The 26351-nt window shown below is 43.6% G+C and overlaps 1 protein-coding gene across 23 annotated transcripts in view; it reads left to right on the top strand.

Moving 5' to 3' along the window:
• The window catches only part of SRCIN1 (SRC kinase signaling inhibitor 1), a 402584-nt gene extending 377283 nt beyond the window's left edge, over positions 1-25301 (top strand). For 17 of the 23 annotated variants that reach the window (XM_053259951.1, XM_053259948.1, XM_053259957.1 and 14 more), the window contains 2 exons: positions 10547-10588; positions 12847-25301. In XM_053259951.1, the coding sequence (XP_053115926.1) occupies positions 10547-10588; positions 12847-12981 (177 nt within the window). In that variant the 3' untranslated portion in view covers positions 12982-25301. The other 6 variants (XM_053259950.1, XM_053259972.1, XM_053259953.1 and 3 more) reach the window with 5 other exon arrangements.
• Positions 25302-26351: the final 1050 nt, after the last annotated feature.

The following is a 26351-nucleotide window of genomic DNA, read 5'->3' as shown; positions in this document are numbered from 1 at the left end:
CCAATAGGGTCCCTCCCCCCACCAAGACAATTCCCAGCACACTTCAATAATCCACTCTGAGGTGGTAAAAGAGGTGCAGTTGCCAGTGGAAGGTCATGTCTCAGCCACTCTGTGACAGATTTCTTGGCTGGGAGATAAATGAGGCAAAGCAGAAGACACAAGACACATAATAATTACTTTGGAATATCTGTTTTTTTCAACATAGCACTAAGATGCTATCTTGGCTATTTATAAAATACTAATGTTAACAACAATAACAATAATAATAACAATAATTAATAATTATTATTAGTAGTTGGAAGTCTGAATTAATTATTCGATTCCAGTCGAATCAGAAATGTTTCTACCAAAGCATAGAAAGAGAAACTGCAAGAAACATAGAAACACCAAATAAAGAAGAAACAGTGCAATTCTGGGAAAAATTATGGGACAATCCAATAGATTATAATAAAAAAGCAGGCTGGATGAAAGAGGTCAAAAAATGTAACCAACAAATGCAAGATCTAATAATAACACCAGGATTAATAAGTGAAAGAGCAAAGAACATTAAAAATTGGACTGCACCAGGTGACGATGAACTGCATGGCTTTTGGCTTAAACACCTAACAAGCCTTCCTGAACAACTATCAAAACAGTTCAATCACATTTTGCAAGGAGGTGATATTGAACAATGGTTAACAACTGGCAAAACTCATCTCATAATGAAGATCCAGCAAAAGGTCCAGTTCTTATAGACCGATAACCTACCTGCCAACCATGTTCAAATTATTAACTGGAATAATAGCAGATGAAGTATTGCAACACTTATTAACTAATAAGCAGCTTCCAGTTGAACAGAAAGGAAATTGCCTGAACACCAGAGGCACAAAAGACAAGCTGCTGATTGATAAAATGATTTTAGAAAATTGCAAGAGAAGAAAAACAAATCTAAGTATTGCATAGATTGATTAAAAGGAGTCCTTCGACTCATTGCCTCATTCATGGATACTAAAATGTTTAGAAACAATGGTGTTAGCAAAAACATTCAGATATTTATTTTAAAAAGCAATGAGCACGTGGAGTACACAACAGTTAACAATCAATGGCGAGACACTTGAACAGGTTAGCATTAGAAGAGGGGACTCACTATCCCCTCTGTTGTTTGTAATCGCCATGACCCCACTTTCACAAATACTAAACAAAACAGGCCTCGGATACCAAACATCTAAAACATCAAGTAAAATCAAACATCTGCTGTACATGGACGATCTGAAGTTGTATGGAAAGTCCCAGTCAGAAATTGAATCACTGCTAAACACTGTCCGTATATTCAGTAGCGATATAGCAACGGAGTTTGGACTAGACAAGTGTGCTGCATTAATAATGAACAGAGGGAAAATAACAAAAACAGAAGGAATAGAACTGCCCAATGGAAGCAAGATCAAGAACCTGGAAGAGAAAGAACATTACAAATACTTGGGCATTCTCCAGGCTGATAACATTGCACACACTGAAGTTAAAAGAAAAATTGTAAGTGAATACGTCTGGAGAGTTAGAAAAATCCTCAAGTCCAAACTCAATGGCGGGAACACCATACAAGCCATAAACACCTGGGCTATACCTATTATCAGATACACTGCAGGAATAATAGACTGGACCCAGGCTGAGCTAGAGACGCTAGATCGTAAGACCAGGAAAATCATGACCATCAATCATGCTCTGCACCCCCGCAGTGATGTCGATAGGCTATACCACCCTTGCAGCTCAGGTGGAAGAGGAATGCTGCAAGTCCATCAAACAGTAGAGGAGGAGAAAAGAGGCCTTGAAGAATATATAAAGGACAGTGAAGAAGATGCACTTCAAATGGTCAATAATACGAAACTATTCAACACCAATGAAACAAAGCAGGCCTACAAGAAAGAACAAGTCAAGAACCGAGCAGAAAAATGGAAAAATAAGCCCCTGCATGGTCAATATTTGCACAATATAAGTGGAAAATCAGACATCACCAAGACCTGGCAATGGCTTAAGAATGGCAACTTGAAGAAAGAAAGATTTAATACTGGCTGCACAAGAACAGGCACTAAGAACAAATGCAATAAGAGCAAAAGTCGAAAAATCAACCACAAACAGCAAGTGCCACCTTTGTAAAGAAGCAGATGAAACCGTGGACCACCTAATCAGCTGTTGTAAAAAGATCGCACAGACTGACTACAAACAAAGGCATGACAGGGATGATACACTGGAACATCTGCAAAAAATACAAGCTACCTGTAGCCAAACATTGGTGGGACCATAAAATTGAAAAAGTTGAAGAAAATGAAGATGTAAAAATATTATGGGACTTCCGACTACAAACAGACAAACATCTGCCACACAACACACCAGATATAACTGTAGTCGAGAAGAAAGAAAAACAAGTCAAAATAATCAACATAGCAATACCAGGGGATAGCGGAATAGAAGAAAAAGAAATAGAAAAAATCACCAAATACAAAGATCTACAAATTGAAATTGAAAGGCTGTGGCAGAAAAAGACCCAAATAATCCCAGTGGTCATTGGCGCCCTAGGTGCAGTTCCAAAAGACCTTGAAGAGTACCTCAACACTATAGGGGCCACAGAAATCACCACCAGCCAATTACAAAAAGCAGCTTTACTGGGAACAGCCTATATTCTGCGACGATGTCTATAACAATTGACAATAAAATTCTGGCATCCCAGGTCCTTGGGAAGGACTCGATGTCTGGATAAAACAAACCAATCAATAACACCTGTCTGACTGTCTAAACAAGAAATAATAATAATAAGTCCTTGGGAAGGACTCAACGTCTAGATAAAACAAACCAGTCAATAACACCTGTCTGATTGTGTAAATAAATAAATAAATAAATAATGATGAAATTAATCCCCCCCCAAAAAGCCACTGAGCACAGTCAAATGTTCATTTCTGTTATTTTAAATATATAAATATAGTTTAAATGTGTTACTGCTGCTGTTAATGAGAGAGAGAGAGCAGTTGTAGGGTTCTCTTTACAGTGGGAATAACAGCAGCAGTAACTTTATACAGATGCAAAAAATGAAGCAAAGGCAATCTGTATGTGGAAGGAAGCCCCTAAGATGCTCATGCACCCAGGCTTGCACTTTGGGAGTTGTTCTTCCACGGGTGGTGCAGTTTGTAAGCACTGCTCTTCCTTTGGGGGATCAGGATGATGCAGTAGACCAGCACTGTGATTCATAATGAAAATATTGCATATATCTGTTAATATAAATTCGGGTTCTCTCTGTGTCATCCTATAAAAGCCCATTCCCATCATTCCGTCACACTTTAAAGTTGCCAAGAGAACCCAGAATGGGGCCAAGTAAACTTAAACAACTGAGGCTATCAGGGGCAAAGAACAGGTTTATTTCCTTGAGGGCTTCCGTTCCTTTTCCTTTCTCAAATGGGAAAAGTGAGAGTGCCATGGCATTCACTCCTATGGGAGAAGTATATAAGTGCATAGGTGACGGCCGGGCGGGCAAGGAGAACTGGAGGGATATGGGAAAAGCTAGAAGAGATCCAGGGAAATATTTGAGAGGGGAGTCAGAGAAAGAGACAGAGGTGCAAGAGAGGGGAGAGAGAAGAGCACTGGAGTTGGGGACAAGGAGAGAGAGAATGAAAAAGTGGGGTGGTAAGGGGGAGAGCTAGGTAAATATTGTGAGGGGGGTAGTAGAGTGAAAAGGGATAGGGCAAGGGGCTGAAGCTCCTCCCTTCACCTCAGCCTCCCACCTGTGAGATTACACAGACTTTCTGCTAAGACACATGCCTGTTTTTAACACTATGCCTCACTCCAGTGTATATCTACATATATATGCGCCAACAAATACCAGTTCTTCTGGGTGGTCTCTGTCCTTCACACAACTGAGCTTAGCACTTGCATGAAGGTCCAATCGGGAACTTTCCAAGCTCTTTTCTCTTTCTTTTTGGTGGCAACTCCTCTCCCTCCTGCTCTCTGATACCATGTGACTAGCCACTTACCTCCTCAATTTTTCGTTGTCCACTGAGACTAAAATCTCCGGACAGTCGGATAACTTTTCAACTGTAAAACACAAATTGTATTTTTTCCTGTTACTGTTTACCTTCAGTTAGTTTCATTATCTTCTCTACTCCCTTAGTTTATTGTTTACTTCACTACTGTCTCCTTTTGCATTTTTATTTCTACTGCCCCCCACCAACCCTTCCCCTTATTCCCCCTCCCCCCATCCCCATTCTGAGGCAGGATGAGGGGACAGGAGACAATTGTTATGGCTGGTAAAACTACTTTTAAACGCTGCAAAGTTGCAACGCAAAGGGTTAAAATTGCAATGCAAAGTTTCCCTCTTCAGACAATCACCAACTTTGCCTATTTTGCCTGGTGTAATAGCACATTGTTCAAATGTGTGCACGCTGCCAGACATTTACGTGATGAGCATGACGAAATAGAGCCTCACGGCTTCAGATGGCTTTGTGGTAGAGAGCTTTCTGGTCATCATTAATTATGCACTCAATGAATGGTGGATCATCTGACCACACTCAGAATAATATTCCCTCCAAGTATGTTGATTCTGGGCCCACTATGGCTCAAACAACCAACTTGGACCATGTTCTACTCTCTCCAACACCACTCACTCCTTTCACTACAGCTCCACTGGTATTATCCACTTTAGGACAAGTAGTTCTGGCTCCTTTGGGACTAGCACTTGATATCAATAAACATATGGATTCTACTTCAGTCGCCACACAGACTGTGAAAAAAAAACCCAATCAAGAGAAAACAGGCTCCCACTCAGGACCTACTAGCCAAGAAGAAGATGGCGACAACTTCCACAACAGAGACAACACAAAAGCGGGATGGATAAACCAGGCACATAAAAAAACAGCCCTCTAAACCACAGCAAGACTCCAACCCAAAGCCATGAAAGGCTGTGCAGAAAACTAAACATAGTGTCTCCAAGGCTTCAACTCCCCTGATACCGAGAGAGGCACAAGAGACCATCTCTCACTCAGAACCGAAGGATCTGTCAGAGGACCCAGAGAGTTCTACCTTTGCTCTGATGCTGATTCTGAGCCTTCCTACCCCTCAGGACTGAGGGAGTATACTCCACCAGATGAGGACTGATACAGAGAGTACCCTTCAAGGGATCCAATGCAGAGTTCAATATACTAAAGAATTCTACTCTCCTTGGGCTTATTCTCCTGGCTGATATGATCATTTCTTTGATTATTGGTATGGTCCAGGGGACTGGGACCAATACTATGAAGATTGTTACAGATGATGTGAGGCAGACAGCACTCACTTTACTATCGTCCCAGGGACCAGGCATGTCATTACCATAACAGATATCATTCAAAATCGCATTCTCAATCCCGCTCGCCTTGGTATCATTGCTCCTGGTCACCATAAAGGAGCTTCTATTCGTATGTTAGAGATGCTCAATCTCCTTATTCCCATATGCAGGACAAATTGAAAGCTCAGAGATCAAATCGCTCTACAGTTACAGCAAAGGAGGCACCTGACAAACTCATCCTAAATGATCTCACATCCCAGCACAGACCCCTGTTACAGCTATTGTCTACCAAACCACCCAAAGAGATAAGTCTTCCTGGAAACCTGGACAACATAAATGCTGTACCACCTGACCAAATTATCCAATTCTCAGAATCAGATGCTGACTTGGAAGAGGAAATTAATAACCCATACATGGGATGTAGCCTCCACATGTAGCCTGATGTAAGTTCCACTCCACCAGACTGGATGGAAGACCCCAAAACCCCATCTCCTTCTGAGGACCTTCATTCTTTTTCATATCAAGTATCCAAGATGGCAATGTTCTTGGGGTTACAGCTGAAAGAACCAACTAAGACTTCCACAAACCCTATATTTGATTTGATTGAAGGAGATGCACAGGTCTCAATAGCCTTGCTGATGAATACACCTCTACTGGAAATTATATGTTGTTGTTGGGACAAACCTTCCTTCAAACAGATTGAGAATTTCTGTAAAGTACAATTAGAGGAGTCTCAGTTTCTGCAGAAACACCCCACTCCTAATTTTATCATTGTGGAGGCGGCACAGACCAGATCAAGAAATAAAGCTTTGTCAGCACCTATGGACAGAGAAAGAAAGAAATTTGATGCTATAGACAGGCACCTATCTTCATATTTGAAGTTGAAGATTGCTAAGTACTAGGCGTGTATGTCCCGATACAACAATGTTCTATGGGGGAAATGGTCTCAACACCTGGATTCCCTGATGCCAGAAAAGAAAAAAGCAGCCCTTAATTTGAAGAATGTGGCTTTCAAGTTAAGTAAACAGCTCCTGCACACACCGAGACAATCCACAGACTGTGCTGCCAGAACCATGACTGGTTCTGTTACCTTAAGGTGACACGCATGGCTTCGCTCTTTGGGGTTAATACTGGAAGTGAGAACATGTATTGAAGATTTATCATTTGATGGTTAGGCTTTGTTTGGATCCAAGACAGATGAAACCATGGAACCCATACAGAAACTTTGGAATACGGCCAAATCTATGAGTTTTTCTTCTTCATCCAACACTAGGTTTTCCAAACTTTACCAACCTCAAACAAAAACCATCTAATGGTGCAGTGGGGAAATAATTTGCCTAGTGAGCAAGAGGTTGCTGGTTCGAATCCCCACTGGTATGTTTCCCAGACTATGGGAAACACCTATATCAGGCAGCAGCAATATAAGAAGATGCTGAAAAGCATGATCTCATACTGTGTGGGAGATGGCAATGGTATCCCCCTCCTGTATTCTAGCAAAGAAAACCACATGGCTCTGTGGTTGCCAGGAGTCGACACTGACTCGATGGTGTGACTTTACCTTTACCAACCTCAATGACCACCTTCCTCCAGGTCTTCAACCCACTCTCAATCTGACTATTCCTTTCATCAGCAAAAATATCCATAACATGAGAAGAAACTATTTGTTCCCAATAAATCATCCCAGAGCAAGTCCAAGCTCACTTACTATCATAAACGGGCATGATTACCCACAAACTGGAATGAGACTGAGACTCTATCTAGATGCATGGGAAGAAATTACAACTGACAGTTGTGTCCTTACCATTATCCCTTTGGGCTATTCCATAGAATTCATGGCACTTCCCCCAAACTCTGGATGCAGAATCACTTTACCCAATACAGTCCTCTGGAAATAAATAAATACTCTCCTTCAAAAAGGAGCTATAGAATCAATTCCAACGTGCAAAAAAATGGACCCCTCCCCTTACTTCACAATTCCAAAGAAGGACAAAGGCCTTCACCCTATCATGGACCTCTGAAACCTAAACAACTTCATCATTTACAAGTGTCTTGGATACATGCGCTTCCAGATAGGATCTCAGAAGTTCCAGTTCATTTCCATTCCATTTGGAATTTCCTCCACTCCCATGCATTGTACCAAATGCATGGCAGTCATGATAGGATATCTATAAGAGAAAGTGAGATCCTTGAAATGAGTTCCCCTGGCACTTTCAGACATTATACATTGGCTGTTCAGGCAAGGAGAGTTTTGGCCGTGCGGTACTGCAGTCTGTCTTCAATTAGATTTGACTACTTCCTGCCTCTGATTACTCTGCTGCCCTCTGATGATGACGATGTGAACTTGAAATACACCCAGTTGTGTGAAGGACAGAGACCACCCAGAAGAACATCAGGTTGCTTACCTGCAACTGAGGTTCTTCTGGGGCCATCTGTCCATTCACACTCCGGCCCATCCTCCCCACTGCAGAGCATTATAGCGGAGGACTCCGAAACTGAGGAGGTGTTAGACACGTGGTATCAGAGAGCAGGACGGGGAGGAGCTGCTGCCAAAAAGAAGGAGAAAAGAGCCTGGAAAGTTTCTGATTGGATCTTCACACAGGTGTGAAACCCAGTTGTGTAAATGGACAGATGACACCAGGAGAACCCCAGTTACACAGGTAACACAGGAAGCTGCCATATACTGGTTCAGCCCATAGGTCCATTTAGCTCAGTATTGTCTACACAGACTGGCAGTGGCTTCTCCAAAGTGGCAGGCAGTAGTCTCTCTCAGCCATATCTTGGAGATGCCAAGGAGGGAACTTAGAACCTAGATGCTATTCCCAGAGCGGCCTCATCCCCTAAGGGGAGTATCTTGTGGTGCTCACACATCAAGTCTCCCATTCATATGCAACCAGGACAGACCCTGCTTAGCTAAGGGGACAAGCCATGCTTGCTACCACAAGACCAGCTCTCCTCTCTCAGGTAAGCAATCTGATGTTGCAGGGCAGCAGCAGGAAAGGGGTCATGCTTTCATCTCTTGGTTGTGGGCTTCCCAGAGGATCTAGTGGGCCACTGTGGGAAACAGAACCCTGGACTAGACAAACCTTGGGTCAGATCTAGCAAGGTTCTTCTTATATTTTTAAATGTCAGTTCCCAAAGTTCTGTAACAGTCTGGCAGGATAGAATTATGCAGATGAAGGGACGGGGGGTATGCAGATAGGCAGAGGCTTGATTCCCAGTGACCCATTAAGTTCTGTGGCACAATGTAAACAGGCAACACTCTCAGACACAACTGAGGGAGCAATCTTGCTCCTCACTTAAGGTTGCCCTGTAGAGAGCAGGCTTAGCTCTTTCTTCAGTGATGTCACTGAGTGCATGCTTTAACTACCTCCCATGTAAGTGAGTGGCTGCCATTCATTCCTATGGTGAAAAATAAAAAGGCTGCATTTGAGGAGACTGGCAGTATATGTCCTCATTCTCTGACCTGGAGTGATCTGGTCTCCCCTGATAGGGATCTTGAAAGGGATTCAGCGAGTCCTGCTGTAAAGAGTGCACAGAAATATTCAGCACCCCCAGGAACCTTTGCTATTAAGGATGTGCATGTCATGAACCAAGGTTCGAATACTGGTTTGGCATTGTGGGGAGGGGAATGGCAAGCAGTAGCTTTAAGAAAGAGGAGAGCAGGTCCTTACCTGCTCTCTGCCACCCCTGCCTCTTCCTGCTGGCACCATTTGAATGATCAGCAACACCATGCTGACCACTCAAATGGTGCCTGCCCATGCGCAGACACCATGTGTGTGCTGGCACTGCACAGGGGTATAAGAACATAAGAACAGACCTGCTGGATCAGGCCCAAGGCCCATCTAGTCCAGGATCCTGTTTCGCACAGTGGCCCACCAGATGCCGCTGGAAGCCACAGACAGGAGTTGAGGGCGTGCCCTCTCTCCTGCCATTACTCCCCTGCAACTGGTACTCAGAGGCATCCTGCCTTTGAGGCTGGAGGTGGCCCACAGCCCTCCGACTAGTAGCCATTGATAGACCTCTCCTCCATGAAGTCATCCAAACCCCTCTTAAAGCCATCCAGGTACTTGGGACACACAGTGCCCCGGCAGGAAGCTGCATGGGGTGGTGGAGAGCAGGTAAGGACCTACTCTCCTCTTTCTTAAAGCTACCACTTGGGTAAGTTTGGTATGCGCAGCCTGTTTACATTGTCCCATAGAACTTAATGGGTCACTGGGACTCAAGCCTTTGCCTATCTGCATACCTCCGTTCCCTTCATCCGCATAATTCCATCCTGCCAGAGTGTTACAGAACTTTGAAAATTGACATAAAAGAATACAAGAAGAGGCCCAAGGCCCATCTAGTCCAGTGTCCTGTATTCTTCCCACTGCCGCCACATGCAGAAAACATGGTGGCATCCTGTTTTCCTTCCCCCGCCCCCGCTGCCATCGCTTTGCCCATCAAAATGGGAGACATTTTGCTAAATGAATGATAATGTTAAAAAACTATGCTATAATTAAAAATAACAGTAATATATCTGGGGTCGTGCCGGGCTGACCATTGAAATGAATGGAAGCTGCACAAGAGGGCACTTGGTTCATTCAGTGGAGCTTATGCAGGGAAACTGTTCAGTAGATTATTCCGTTGATGTGTAAATCTTTGCAGATGTAATTTATTGCATAATGTCAATATCAGAATTTATTAATTTATATTATTATTATTATTATTATTATTATTATTATGAATAAATCCTCCACACACTTAAATGCACTTATTCACCTTTCATTTATATTAGTCTTCGACAGAGAGAACTAGCCATACTAGTCTTTTGCAACAGTAACAACAACAAGAAAAGTAACAAAAGTCTTGTGATACCTTAAAGACTAACAGATCAGTTGTGGCATAAGCTTTGACTGAACTGTAGGTTCTAGTCTCCCAGGCTTCTGCTGCAATAATCTGTTAGCCTTTAAAGTGCCACAAGGCTCTAGGTTGCTTTTTAAAATACACAGCATGCTTATTATTGTCTGCTCTGGATTATGCCCATTAAGCCTCAACATTAGGTGTCTGGCCATTTACAATATCTTACATAAGTTTATGCAGATGTGTATTGGACAGGGGTTCCCTGCCTGCTTTGGGGGAAGAAGGAAACTCAGTTTAGCATCTGACCCCACTCCCTGCTCTCCACATGCCCAAAGTGCATTAGCATTGGTCAGGGTCTTAATGGTTAGGCCCGTACAGTTCAGCTGGGTTCACACGCTTCTATGTTCTTGCCGATGCTAACAGTGTGCCCAGTGGCTGGCCAGCTTTCTGAGGCCACAAAGCAAGGTAACAACCACCAGTTTTTCATCCCTTTAACCACAACAACATCTCTACCTGTTCCTGCCCCCCTTGTTCTCCAGGACTTGACCCCTCCCCTCCCCAAAACCCTGTCCCTCTTCTCTTCCATTCAGCTCTCTGGTACATTTGGTATGCTAACTCATTCCCCAAGACTCCCTGCTGCTCCTGGCTTTTTTGTCATGCAAGATTTGTCTGATGAATGGCAAAGACCATGGGCACCCCCTTTTCCATGTCTCCGTAGTCTTGTGTCTCCACAGGATCCTTAGTTTTGCTCATTCTGTAGTACATGCACAAACACACACACACAAAAGACAAGCCCTTCCTCTGCAAAATGTGGAGGAGTGGGTGGAGGGCTGTGAGTTGGATGCTCCCTCCGGTTGCTTTTCAATGTATTTTGGAACCTGCTTTGTGAGCAAAATGGGACTGTAACTAAACAATGCTGTATCCTCCCATTTCTCCTGCACAGCTCCTGTAACCCTATTTCCCTGCACCCCAATACTAACTGTAGTCTGAACCCCTTTGCCACAAAGCACAGGTGCTGTTTGCCTAGATTGCAGCCATGGAACCTGTCTAAAGCATGCCTTCTCTGACACTCTTTTTGTGGGTTGGTTGTATAGCAGGTCTGCATTTGTGTGCAACTCCCTGTAGGATCTCACCCATGTCTCCAGCCTAGCACCAAAGCAGGGTTTGAGATGGCAGCCTGGCTGGGGCAAGCTTTGCTGCTGGGGTCTCCACATGGCTGGGAACTTCTCATGACTTGCGATTTCCACAATTTGACCTGCTTTGTGACCTTTCCTTTTACATCCAAATGACAGTGGTGGAGGGGATGGCAATTGGCACAACTGGCATTTTTTAGAATCCATGGGCCAGGGGCCAATCCTGATGTAAAAGTTTTCCTTCACTGTAGAATATCCTTGGAGGAATAGCGACATGAAGGATTGTAGAACCTCCACCCCTGGAAGTCTTAAAAAGGAGGCTGGATAAAAACCTTGCTGGATTAGGGTTAGGTGGTTTCATGTGTAGAACAGGAGAACTGCTTCATGTCACTTCCAGTCATATATATATCCAGGGGTGGCTATCACTGGAGATGAGGGTGGGTGAGTATCAGCTGAGAATTCCTCCTACTACCAAGGGGTGGCTTTGGGTTTCACCCATTAGTTCCCTTCCAACTCTTTGGTCTTCAGTTCTTTCACAATGCCATAGCAGAGTTCAAGAGCACCAGGCAGGCAACTAGAGTCCTGCCTGTGCTCATGGATCTTTCATGCAAAATCCACAAGGATTTTCCATTGCAAGTGACATTATTGTTTTTCACATGTATTCACCTGTGGAGGAAAAAAGTTACATCTGAACCAGTCCCTAGGCAGGGGCCTTTGGATTAAAAATTTGCTAGCTCCTAAACGCTTTAGCTAAAGTTTTCTTATGATTATCACTATGAGAGGAGAGTCTGCCTGTGCATTATTGCTTTAGATAATATTTTGTTCTTATATATTTTTCACCATCTATCCCTTCCATCTCCTTTTGGCTATTATGGAGGGTATAAACTTAATATTTGTAATTGAAAATTAAAATTGCTTCCTTCCCTCTGCTCCCAACCTAAATTCTAGCTTGCAAGTTGAGGACACACCCCAAAACAAGATGGTGCCATCAATCTCTCCAACATAAATGGGCGACAAAATAGTAATCCCTTTTGGGTCACTTCAATAAACAGCACCTCTGCAGTAACTTGCATTCTGCCCTTCCCACCCAACACCCCCAGATTTTCCCCTGCTTACCTCAGCAAAATGAATATTGGTGTCATTCTAACATGGTGTCCATGGCCACAAACTAACATTTCAATTCTTGTCCCTCCCCCTTCCCTTGCCCTCCCCTCCTTTCCGATGCCTGCCTACATATTTGTCCGTCTGCCCCTCTGTCTCTTTTTTGTCTTCTTTGGTCTCCTTTGCCTCCTCTAACAACCACTCCTTCCCTTTGTCCAGTAAACCTATTCAAACCAGCTCATCTTGTACTCTGTTTTTGTCAAACAGACCTTTCGCCTCAGGCTTAGCCAATGCTACTGCTTCTAATAGAAACTACCCTAAACAGTCCCAACTCTGTCTCTTTCTTCTCTCACTTTCCTTCTCTCTCTCTCTCAGTCTCTCAGTATCTCTCTCTCTCTGCTTTGAGAAGAAAATGTTTGGTTCCCCCCCCCTTCTCCTTTTCCTCCCTTCTCCTTTTTTCTTTTCCCTGAATCTTGCTTTTCTTTCTAGGCCGCTAGATCAACCAAGGATCCTAGCACGATGAATGAGACTTCAAGCCCAGTCTCAGAAAAACCTACTTCGGGCAGGACCTCCATCCCTGTACTGACTTCCTTTGGCTCACGGAACTCCTCCATTTCATTCTAAAAGCTCCTTTGGCAACTACTCATTTGGCTGTTTTCCTACCTACCACTACTGGGGGACTGGGGATGGTTTGCATCTCTATGCTTTTCTCTATCCCAGTTTTTAGTGAGGCACCTAGGAAAGTCCCTCCCCTTAGGCATTTTAAAGTTCCTTCAGAATGGCCAAACTGCGGTCTCACTTCCTCCTCCAAAATGGCTGACCTACAGACTCGCTTCCTGCTCCCCAAAGGGTCACCTTCTGTATCACAATGTGCTCCATAACAACAAATTTTACTATCTTACATCCTTCTCCAAATTGACCCATTTTCCTAATACAATTGACCCATTTTCCTAATACAATACAAAATATACAATTTCCTCTTGTTTTCTGTTTCTCCTCAGAGCTCCCTCTCCCCCAGTCCTGCTCCCCACCTTTCCTAGCCTCACCTTTTTATGCTGGCAGTTTATGTCTATGTATAAAAAGCACTAAGAACTTTTGCCAGCTTCACCGACTCCAAGAAAGGGTGTCATTCGGCAGTGCTAGATTTTGTTGTGCCCTGTTTGGGGGGGGGGGGCAGGGAACAGAAACACTGCAGAAACATGTAGAGAGAAGAGGGGGAGAAATCTGTTTCTGAAGTTGCCTCAGAACCCCATGGACATTTGCTGCTATTCATCTATCCTTACATTTAAAAAATAGTTGTAATTAATTGATTAACGTGGATCCTTGTTAGTGTGTGCCGAGTCATTCATGAATCAATGGTGTTTTGACTTTGGGGCATGTGTGTGCTTCCATTTTGTGGGTTTCTGTTGTTTACTTGCTGTATCAAAGACTGTTTTGGAGGGGGGGGTAATGAGTGTGTGAGTGTGTGTGTGTGTCGCAAATTGATATGTTTGTTTTTTCTTCCAAGTCATTGGATTAAATTTGGAAGAAGAGCAAAGACTTGAAAAAGCACTGAATTTTAAGCCTGTAATAATGACCCCCCCAAAATCTTCTCAACAATGCAGAAGCCAACCAACTGTTATGAAAGGGGGAAGGAGACTGTTATAAGAAGGGGCACCGTCAAAGCAGGTAGCAGAAGGTATTACTGAATAATGTTGGGAACAGGGTTTGAAAACAGAAAGTCATGCTTCCTATGAAATTAATCTGCATAATGTAGCACTTTAAATGTCCATTCTGTGACCATGTATGTGAGAGAAGGAGCCCTAAAAAATGTGTGGAATACCAAATAGGAGGCAGAAGTCAGGGAGACGGGGGCGTCAGGGTATCAAAGAAGCTGGGTGAGAAAGAAAAGGGAGGGTCTTAGGAAAATTTGCAGAGGACTGATGAAGGTGAATAATGTTCTGCCATTTCGAAGGATTAGCTTTGGTGGGAGGCAAGAGGCCCAGATCATTTACAAGTGACTTGTCTTTGTTTAATAACTACCAAGTAAGGTTCCTTCATAAATGGAAAGTGGAACCTCATGTGGGGGGGAAAGAAATTCTGGCGTAGAAGATAGTTGCAGGGGTGGAGTTAGCATCACTTTTCATTAGCAGATATGCCATCTCTTACCTATGGAGGCCTCAAAGCTAGGAGAAGAGAATGGCAGACAATGGAGTCCAGCAGATAATTGTTGGCAAAAGTCCTTTGTTTCATTACTAAGGGCACAATCCAATAGGAAAGATTACTGTGCAAAGCTCACTGAAATGAATGGGCTTCCCATTCATTCCAATGGGGCTTGCACAGGAAGATCTCTCACTGGATTATGCTCCAAGAGAAGACCACATCTCGTAGTACTGGGTTCTGAAAAGTTTAGCCCAACCTACTGGATCTTTTCCATTAACGCAGGGACTGGCTAATCTAAAATTACCACCACTGCTCTTGAATCTTTCACATTGGACTTTAATAGAAAAGTTAGCTTCAGGTAACCTTTAGCCCGAAAGATCCAGTGGGTTAGGGATACATTTCTTTATTACCCTGGGGAAATAAAAGCTTTCCTAAAAGATTCTGTATGGCACAAGTGTTGCAGAAAGCACAACAGGGAACTGAAATAGAACAACAGGGAAGATATGTTAGGCATGCGGGGGCGGGGGGAGAGTGTTGTATATCAACAGCTGAGTCGCAGGCACCAAAGGATGTCTTCAAAAAAAAAAAAAAAAAGGTACAGTGTGCAGGTTTGTGTCAGAATGGCAGGCCAGGTTGAGTTGGCGAGTGATCCTTAAAAAGGAAGCTAAGGACACAAGCTGGGGGTAGGTCAGCCTTCATAAACACCATTCAGATCTACAGGAGCTTCACAAGAGCACATTCATGTTCTTGCACAACTTCGTTCCTCTTAGTGGAGTTTGTACAGGAGAACTTCCCCTGGAACTGTGCCCAAAAATGTTAAGCACAGACAGTAAATTAAGAAATAGCTTACATGGCATGTGTGCCCATGCGTGTCTTCATGTATAGCAAAATAGTGCGCTCCTGTAAAAAAAGAAATGAAAAGTCTGTATGCAACATAATACAAGATGTAATCACTCCTGTTTTGTTGACTAGCTTGTCTTTTAAAATTTTATTATCCTTGGACTTTTTTGGTGGGGGTGGAAATATGGGAGTTTGTTTTTTTATGGTTTTTCTTCTTTTTTTTGTAAATCAATCATTTTTGTATAAAAATTTTAAGAGAGCCTTTTTTTGAATAACAACGTTTTAAAAAAAAGTAAAAAAAAAAATCAATATGTAACAATGACAACAACAATCTGTAATGCAATTTCCTGGGATTGCAAAAAAACAAAACAAACAAACAAACAAAAAAAGCAACCTCTTTACATTTAAGTGAAGTGTCTTAACATTTTATATATTTGTTTTAAGAAATATATTTACATATTATATATATATAATATACGTAATATAAATATATATATATAAATATTGGAGGGGGGGAGAAAATGAAATTCTTGTTGTGTCTAGTATATTTGGGGGGGGGAATGGTGTGTTTTCTTCCCTGATTAAATTATGTATGTAGCTCTTTGTGCTTTAGAAACTATCAAGCTGGTGGTGATGATGCAAATGGAGCTAGAGGGACAACCCACCTGGAAAGAGCCCAGCTGAAATGAACTAGAGCTGGGCAAGAGAATTACCCCACTGGGTTGTGCCTTTAAGAGTTTAGAAACCCTTCCGTTAAACTAACATTCCGTCTCTATGGCTTTCCATGTCTGTTTTACATTGTCTGTCACTTTCACGTTTCTCTTTAAGTCACTGGCAGGAAGGACATTTGCATTGTCCATGTTCCCATTGCATCTTTCTTCTTGTTCTTGCAATGTTTCTGTTTTGCAGCAGAAAGAGGCCGAAGGACTGATGGAGAAGGGAGAGGTGGGTGGGGTTTGGGTGGCAATGGCTTTAAAAACCTGTCACCATAACAATTGTTTTATCTGTCATGGCTTATTGCCAAGGGACCTTGGGAATTAATTCTTTCAGGGGGATGAACTGCTGACAGACTCCTTAGCACTTTTGAAAAAACTCAGTGTTTTCCTCCAAGGAACCCTGAACAGGAGCTATAGTTTTTGCAAAAGTACTGAATAGACTGTCATAAATTAATTCCCCCTGAAAGGACTATAATGAAGTCACTGGCAATGACTATAATGAAGTTCTGGTAGTAAGGAACTAGCTAGTATTTTCTTCAAGTGTGAGCCTGCCTCATGAAGGCACCCATATGGCTAAAGCCAAGTTGACTGAATTGTTGGAACATTAAGAGTTCTGTTATGTTAAACACCACCAAGCTTTCCATGTAGGGAAAATGAAGTGAAATGGGGATGCTTTGTGTAAGTTGGGGGTTGTTTTGGAAGGATTATGATATGAGTAAGTGCACATTTCCACCTTTAAAAAACAAAAAGGGAAATCTTACCACATCGTGACAAGTCCCCAGAGTTCTTCAGAGATCAGTTCTGATCAATGCATTCTCTTTTTACCTCATAGAGGCATATTTATAAGAACAAGTGGCCTCAGAAGAATGTGCAGGATTTCTCAGTTTGGGGTTAGATTTCACCATGAACAAAATTAAATATGGCCCTTAAGACATATTTTCACACACTTAAATTGGTTTAAAAGTCATTCTTCTCTCCAGGGAATCCAGAGGAGCTTTAATTTTAGGAGGGCACTAGGGATTCCTAGTGGGCCATTCTTAACACCTCAGCAAAATTCACAGGATATGAGAGAAGAAAAGGGCAGGTTTAGAATCCTTTGGATTATATGTCTAGTGGCCTGTACATGCAAGAGAAATGTGGATGTGAACATCTGCCCTATGGCATACCATTGCCCTGCTGCCTAGTTGCACAGGGGGACCAATTCATCCAAACTGCCTCTCAACAGCATTGCTAGCATTTAATCCACAAGGGCAGTTCAGATGAATCACACCCACACAATTAGGCAACCAGGAGGGTGACATGAAACCCCTACATTCCTTCCCCACGTGATTAGGATGGGCTGGTTGGAGTATTGTCTAAACTAGCCCAGTCATGACAATTAAAGAGATATAAACTGATATGAGTGTATAGGTGTGTCCTTCAAGTGTCTATTCTGTGAGGCTTCAAGGGACAAGGAGTGCCAGTTTTAAAGATTCTGGAACGGGGCAAATTTCCCAACAATTGTGCCCGCCCTACAAAGAACAGGAAATAACTTGATGTGACCAAAGGACTTTTCAGAGTAAGCTTTACAGGTACCACCAACAGGTAGATGAGCCATTAGACATGCCCGTGATGGGTAAATCCACAGACACACAGCAGAAACCCAAAGCTTTGTGAGGAAAATGTAGGATAGCTTCAGGTCACAATCAGGGATGTATTGCTAGCACCACAAAATCCAAAGCACAGTGTTTTAGAGCACAGACCATGAAGCTATAGGGAGAGTCAAAGACCTTACAATACATACGCAAGATCCACTCTTGATCTTCTCTATAATTAATCTGGATTAAGAGCCATCATTCATTCCTCTACCTTGGATCCAGTGTTCATAGTCACTAATATGGATTAGAAACCCCACATCACCCACAAGCATACATGGGGAGGGACAAGCCACTTGCTTTTCACCCTGTAGCCAGAGTAGCCTTGATGAGATATGAATGGGTTCTCCCCTTTCTATTCCGTTCATGTTCCACAGGGTCACTCGGACCTAATGTTGCACCATATGCCTATTGATTTAATTTAGAGAATTTCTGCAATGCATTATATTTGATACATGCAACTTGCCACAGTTTCTGTTTTTGCTCCCCCCCCGCCCGCCGATAGGTCATTGCTGTGCACATAGGGACACTGATCAAACCATAGTGCCAAAAAGAATCTTCATGAGACTGGGTGATTACATCAGGATTCCTTTTTGTGTTGTGATTTAAGTAGTGTGCCTATGAGCTGGTGTGCCACAGTAACCAGCAGGACAATAAAGAGGCACAAACCGAAAATTCTGGAAAACTGAACAAAGTCCAGAAATCAAAACTGGAAAGTGGCTAATTGCTGATGCCTTAGTGCTCCAGAACCAAGATCAGGTCATTGAGAACCTCAAAATCCAGAGAGAAATTTGGATTGGCGGGGGGAGAATGTCATAAGATTCCCTAACCAACCATATTCCCTGTTAAGCAATGGGGGTAACTCAACACCAAACTCCTAGAGATGCCTATAAAAGCTATCCGGCATGCAGGTTAGCACATTAGGCAGTGTGCTTCCAGGGAGAAAGCAGCATATGTGGAACGTGAGGCTGCTGCCAGAGCTCTCTGGATCAGAGCATCTGACTGTGAGTACAAACATATAGTTAAGTGGGCAATTAATTGCTTAAAGTGAGCTTGAGTATGTATTCATCAAATACTCAAGGCCCCTTATAGCTCCCAAGCTGTCTTTGGCAGGGCATCAACCAGAGTATGCCTGCACGTTATATCTGCTGTGTAGTCAATCTTTCTGAAGCACATTGGAACGGGAGTGCAATGAACTGCCAGTTCTTTCTTAAACGAGCATGATATTGGTGGGTGGGTGGTGGTGGTGGGGACGGGAAGAGGCAGCACTGTCCTGACAGGGTTACCAAGGTTAACCACCCCTGGAACTACACCAGGTCTCATTTGCAGGGCAGATAGAGTTGCACACTGGCAGATTTGTGGAGACTCCATGTACATCTGGGCTTCACATGCACACTTTTATCTAGCCTGCAAAATCCCAACGCTAGCTGGGGATTTATGTGTGCACAAGTAGTGCTGAGCGGGCAGGTGTCCCCCAATAACTGGCTCCTTCCCCTGCTGCCTCCCCATTGCTGGATCCCTGTAGTAACTTGAAGAGAAGGCACTTTTTATTTACTAGATAGAGTGCTTTTCTTTGTCACCATCACGCTTTACATATAAAGCATCAACGTATAGAACAAGCAGTTCCCCAGGGGCTCACTTCCTTTTGTGTCCAGATTGGGAGAATTACTATAACATTTTTCTTTCAGAAATCTAACATGTGTGCAGCGAAGCTTGCCTCCTGTAGAAATGCACTTTGCCTCATCTTGTTCCATCTTGTCCCCACCTACCCCGCCATTTTTTTCTCCTGGTGCTGCCACAGCGTCCATGTAATGCACAGTATTCTGTGAGTAAAGTGTTCAGGGAAAATGCACTTTCCATTTAGCAATAGAAATTAGAGCATTGGTTTTATTTTATTTTTACCGCTGGACCAAAGTGGTACTGATTTTATGAAAGGGGCACATGAATAGCGAGCCAAAAAAAAAGGGTTTTGCCATTATGAGGCTCAAAATTCTATTGCTTATAAATATGACGACTGTTGATCTAACAGCTTGAAACTGGGCATGTGTGATCTACTTGATGAGGTCAACAAATGTGCCTAAATCCGATAAAAGATCCGATAAAAATTGCCACAGCTGCAGCCAGTTAAAAAGTGCTGAAAATTGACCCCCTTTCGTCCAAACTGACAGGCTTGTTTAGGAGGGTTGCCTTTTAATGGTCTGGGGACGTTTCAAGCAGCAGTTCAAAAGTTATTAAGGTTTTCCTGCCCCCATTAAAGCCTATGGGAAGCCAGTGCTGGTAAAGTTATGCAGAGTGTGACTGGTTTGATAATGAAGCTAGAATGCTGACACATTTTGCCAGTCCCCTGACATCCGCAGGGGGAGCCAACTTGTGGATTATATTGCAGGTGCAAGCAAGGCCTGTTCTGTTGGTGATGGAATGTGGACTCTTGTGGGGACAGAAGTGGGAGACATATTGGGAAAGTTAGGTGGGTAGTCAGAGCAGTGTGGGGAAGAAGCAGTGTGTGTGATTATTTCAGAGTAAGCCTGCCCAGGACTGCAGCATCCTTTTCTCCCTCCCCCCCCCTTTTATCTATCAAGCAGAGAGCGACTCCCTCACACTTCTTCAGAATTACCTCGACATTTTCCTCAGTGGCCAGTATCCTGCTGCCCATCCCCCCTTGTCAGAAAGTTGACAGGGGAACTGCACTTCTGAGACAAGAAGGACTCATTGGCTGAAATGGGCAGGGCTACTTTACCTGTGACTGTTTTTTAAAAAAAATACTATTATATTTTAAAAAAAACAAAACGCTGAGGTAATCTCAGCTACATTTAGCCTATTTACTGCCTATTCACAAGCCTGTGAAATGTACACAAATGTACACACACACGCACACAACACAAACACATGATTGCACACATGAAACATAAATACACAAACATGCATACACACAAACACGAATACAACATAAATGCAGAAACATACCCAAATACAGACGCAATACATGCACAAATAGATGCAATGTAGAAACGCCCAAACGCAGAAACAGACACAACACACAAACACAGATGCAACACAGCACAAACACATGCACCACAAACACATGCATACAAGAAAACTGTAGAAACACGAACACATATGCAACATACACCACAAACATACACATGCAACACAGTACATGAAAGCACACAAACACATGCATGCAACATACATGGAGAAACACACACAAAGGCCCAGATGCAACACAAACACACAACAGACACAATGCACACACAAATGCCACACAAACACAGCCACAACACACAAACACATAGACATGACACATACATGATGCATGCATGTGATGCAAACATGCATGCAACATAAATGCAGAAACACATAAAATGCAGCAACACAGATGAAGCACACAAACACACAGAGACACAATGCAGCATCCTCCATACAGACAGTCACACAAATGCATGCCACACACAAACAGAAACACACAAACATATAAACTCACATCTCACAGACACGTGCACACTCATAAGCAAATGCACACAACACAAACGAATCCATAAAAACATTCCAGAGGTATAGAAACACACAAGAAAACAAGCGCATCCACACACACAAACATATGCATATGTGCCCCCACACAAAAACACAAACATATGGATATGCAACACAAGCACACACACAAATATATGCACACGTGTGCAACACAAGGACACACACAGAGTAAAAGCACTCCCACCAACAAGCAGAGAGACACAGAACTGCAAACACACACACACAGCAACACAAAACATAAATTTCCTTTTCACAAACCATGGAAATGCAACGGTTAAAAAAAACCCTGCCAGTTTAGGACCAGAGTTTAGGCTATCTCAATCTGGCTGAAGTTCCACAAAGCTGGGAAATTGGGACCTAAGGCTAATGCCTTAACAGATGTGCCACATGATCAGTAATGATGTTGTGAAATGCCACAAATTGTGTTTACTTATAACTTGTCCTCCATGCACCCACACTTTTCCCCGGTCTTTGAGGCCCAAATCAAGATGGGGAGGTTGGAGTGCCTGGCACCAGTAAAGAAAGAAGCCCCATGTTGTCCTATTCCTGTACTACCTTAAGAAGCATCTGTACTGCTAGAGAAATTCTCTTGCAAGTTGACCTGTTTGTTGTTTACATTCTTAGCTTACAGTTCAACAATTGGGAATGGGCCCTCTTCTAGCACCTTTCATTACCCTCATCCTGACTCAACAGAAAGTAGGGGTGTGCACGGAACCGTTTTGGGTGGTTCGGTTCAAATTTAAACCAAACTGCTGATCTACGAACCGGTTCAGTCAAACCTGCCGGTGGTCCAATCTGGTCAGTTAAACCGGTTTGACCCAGTTCGAGGGGCTATGCTTGTAAATGGGAATCTGGACTCCCCTTTTCAAGCAAAGGGAGAATCCTGCCTTTAAAAGGTTTCCAAGGGTGGCCGTGGGGTGGCAGCACCTCTAAAGCCTAGCGCTCACCCCAGCAGTGTGGCCCATGCAACAGCGGCACAGTTCTGGCTTCCACAGATGCGAGGACATTTGCGTGGCGGGGGGGGGGGGGGCTCCAGTCCTCAGAAGCCTGAACATTTCCCCATCAGCACGCAAGCTTCCCAGGGAGCAATTCCACACTGCGTGCCTGCCCCCTCCCCACTTCCAAGGAACTCTTCAATCTGAGTGGGATCTAAAATCAACTGAGCAGACGTCAAAAAACATGAGCGTGCGCACTTGTGCATGCCTTAAGAGGGAACACTGGCCACCACCACCGGGACGCTACCCCGGGCAATTGCCCCACATTCTACTGCCTCCTAGTGGTGGGGGCAAGGAATTCTGGCATTGGATTTCCAATTTTACTGAAGCGCACAGGCCTATCCCCAGCATCTCCAGTTAAAAGGATCCAGTAGCAGGTGATGGAGAAGACCATCCACCTGAGGCCACTGCTATCAGAGTAGGCAATATCCTGGAAGGATCTTTGCCAGCAGCACTTCTGCCCTGAGACCTTAAGTAGAGTTGCCGTGCCCACCAAATTCCAGGTTTCACCTGGATTTTAAGCATCTCACCTAGATTGCTTAGCCCACCCAGATTCACCCTGATTTCAGCGTTCATTTAAAACCTTGTAGAGGTGGCATTATGGAGCAAAATGTGCAGTCACTATTCTGCTCAAAAATTATTTTCAAGTCAATTTACATAATATGCAAATTAGGCACCTGGATTTGGAAAGCCAGAATATGGCAACCCTATTCGTAAGCAGCTGCTAGGCAGAGTAGACCATACTGGACTAGACCCAGTTTAGGATAGGCTGGTGTCACAATCCCAACAGAGCACTGAAGAGAGTCACTATTTGCATGAGATAGTATATACTATACTACAAAATTAGTGTTCCCCAACCACATTGATCTTGACTGTCTGAAGCATCTTGCTTCACCATGCTCTAACCCAGTGCTCATAGGGCAGTGCTATTCAGATGGTATCCTGGGGCTCCCTGCCATTCCCTGGCAATTTATCAGGGGGCCTTTAGTGAGACGATCCATAAAGGTAGTCCAGCTTCCCTGAAAGGTAGCTTTCTATTTGCCGTTGTTCGCGACAATCCACAGCCATTGGAACTGTTGGATTGATTCTAGGGCACACACTAGCAGTTCACCCAGGGTAATGTTGAGGCCGACTAAGACCAGCTGGTGTCTCCGATGAATTGAATGCCCCGTAGAACATGCCCCCCCCCCCACAGAAGCATTTGCAACATGCACGGGTTCCATGCAGGGTAGGGTGTTCCTTGGAAGCCCTGTTCATGCAGCAAGTAGAAAGCTGGAGGCAGACATGTCCCTGTCATTTTGCAATATTTTGCTTTGTGATGCTTGTTTGTAGGGCAATAACCACCAAGTGCTATTAAGTGTTGGCATCTGTTAATGCAGCTCTTCTTATGTGGAAAGGGAAGAGGAAATGCATGTTTTCTGCCGTGTGTGTGTAGCTGAAGCCCTTTGCATGTTAAGAGTGTTTTTGATTTTGTTTCCTTCATCTGCCTCAGGCTGCAAGACAAGAATACATGTTCACCTTTTTTGTGACAAACGGTATTTGGGAGCACCAGATGATGCAGCATTGCAGGTTCAGCTGGTGTGGACTTAATCAGTCCCTTGATTGGGTGTCCCACCGCACAGGAGTGGGATACAAGGAAACTAATGCATATGTTTTTTTAAAAAAACCTCAGACTAGCCCCATCCTCTGTTTCCTAGTGTGGATCAGCAAAAGGCTGCAGCCATGCTGCTATAGCTGTGTAAAAACAACGCCAGCTTGTGCCACACAGCAGCCCACCTACTGCAAGGAATAGTGCATAGATAGAGCTAACCTGTATGGGGATATGGTGAGGCAGGAGGCAAAAACTAGGCCTAATTAAGGACAGCAAAACCGGGATGGGGATCAGAAACACCCATGGAGACCTTCCCCTGTGCAGGTACCATTGAAATGCAGAGCTGGGCAAGAACAGCTCCTGCTTGTTTAGACAGGCTCTTGCACTGGAGAATGGCCTGCCGGACTGTGTCTCCTGTTCAACCATGTGTGGAGAGGGTGGTGTTTCGATTTTCTGTCACATGCACCAAAGACATCCTGAGATGGCACAGGGTTGCACTTGCCTTACAGGATTGCTGGGCACAGGCCTGCTCTTTCTGTAGAGGCAATTATTTCCACAAGCTGAAAGACCAACAAACCACCACAAAGGACAAACAGGCCTTCTCAGCAATGCTGCTGAAGTTGCATTAGGGAAGACTTAGGTGGAGAGGCAATGGTCTCAGTAGGCAAATTTGGATGACTTAATTCTCTTTGAGTTCCTTCCGCTTCCCTTGTCTAAAACACATTTCTTTTAAGTGTGTGTTATTGAGCATGGAAGAGAGAGAGAGAGTGTGCGAGAGAGTGTGTGTACGCATCTGTGGAGAAAGAGAGAGAGAATGTGTGTGTCACTGTCATGGCATCATGCAACTGCAGTGTGAGCAACAATCATAAAGAGTTTATATATAAAGCCCACACTTTATTCCAACCTTAATTTTAAAAGCAGTTTTAAAAATGTACGTTACAAAGCACCAAGCTATGCATGTATTTTTTGGGTGTGTGTGGGTGTGTATGTAGAGGGGGGGAGCGATCACCACTGCATGCCATGCACCTCGCTTTACTCGTTTGGATGTTGTTTTAAGAAAAGTTTTTTAAAAAAATTATTTTATTTTTTAAACAGAGCGAGAGAGAGCGAGAGAGAGAATGAGAGATAAACCTTTAAACACTGTGTAGGGAGGACTGATGGGTGTTTTGTGTCTCTTTCGCATGGATTTTATTGTGAACTGTTTTTTAAAAAAGGGGAAAAAGAACAACAAAAAAAGGCCAACTATAAATGACTGCACCAAAACTGGTTATAAAAACAATAGTTCGGAAAAAAACCCTGTAACTTTTGTAAATCTTTCTGCTGCTAACTGTAGGTAGAGTTCTATGTATAAATTCTATGGATGCCATGTTTTCTTCTGTGACAAATGTGATCATTGTTAGTCTTTTCAAATGAAGGTTGCTTTTTTTCTTTAATTTTCCCCTCCTTTTGTTTTCCTATCAGAGTGTCTGACTTTAATAAAATACTCTTCCCCCCCCTCCCCTCTGTGATACTTCTTTCCTCAAGGCTCTTGTCTCATGTCATTCCTGTAAAAACAAATGAGCTGTCACCTGTTGTGTTGCTTGATATTTGCAGAGCACTTCTCTCTCAGCCTAACCTACTTCACAGGGTTGTTGTGAAAGAGAAACTCAAGTATGTAGTACACCGCTCTGGGCTCCTTGGAGGAAGAGCGGGATATAAATGTAACAACAACAACAACAACAACTATGTTCCCTGCTTCTGTACCGTAGAATTCACCACTGAGCACAGAAGGAAGGAGGCAGAACTGGGCTTTATTGGCAAATGCCAATAAAGCCTAGCCCTGTGTGTGCCACGGCAACAATGCCGGGCAGATAATAGCAGTGCCAATATAAGGGGAAATGAATGTACTTAATCTCTCCCCATGCGAGTCCATTCTCCCCCACACATACCATGTGGGGCCATTTTTCTCCATCTGTTCACTTCTGGTTTTGCAGCCTGGCTGGGGGGTGGGGAGGTTGCAGCAAAGAGCCAGCAAGTGTGGAAAGGGTTAAGCACCCCTTCTCCCCAAATTTCCCCTTGAAGTGTCCCCACACAGCTACCTTAGTATTACTGGGAAAACTTAAGATCAGAAGCCCGGTTTCGCCCCTGGAACATCTAGTGCTGCTTCAGCATCTGGGTGGGGGCTGGGGGTGAGTGAGAGTGGATATGCACTTCCAAAAATAAAGGTAAGGTTGAAAATATGTGAACAATGGTGAGACCACAGGAGGGGGAGATGAACAGAATTCTCAGGGGCTGGGCTGGCATCAATTTTCAGTGCTTCGTACAGCTTCTTGCCCCTTCACACCAGATGCAGGAATAGAATAAACTATGCAAAATCTGTGCATTTTCTTGATTTGCTAATAGAAACAAGTTAACTATTAAAGTTACATGTTTGGTGTATAGGCTTGCTACCCTTTTACTGCAGAGTATGGTAAACCCCTCCTGTATTCTACCAAAGACAACCACAGGGCTCTGTGGTTGCCAGGAGTCGACACCGACTCTTTGGCACACTTTACCTTTACCCATA

The sequence above is a fragment of the Hemicordylus capensis genome, chromosome 6, assembly GCF_027244095.1.
Source record: "Hemicordylus capensis ecotype Gifberg chromosome 6, rHemCap1.1.pri, whole genome shotgun sequence".
Classification (NCBI taxonomy): domain Eukaryota; kingdom Metazoa; phylum Chordata; class Lepidosauria; order Squamata; family Cordylidae; genus Hemicordylus; species Hemicordylus capensis.
The sequence above is the reverse complement of the archived record's forward strand: the minus strand, read 5'-3'. Positions and strand labels throughout refer to the sequence as shown.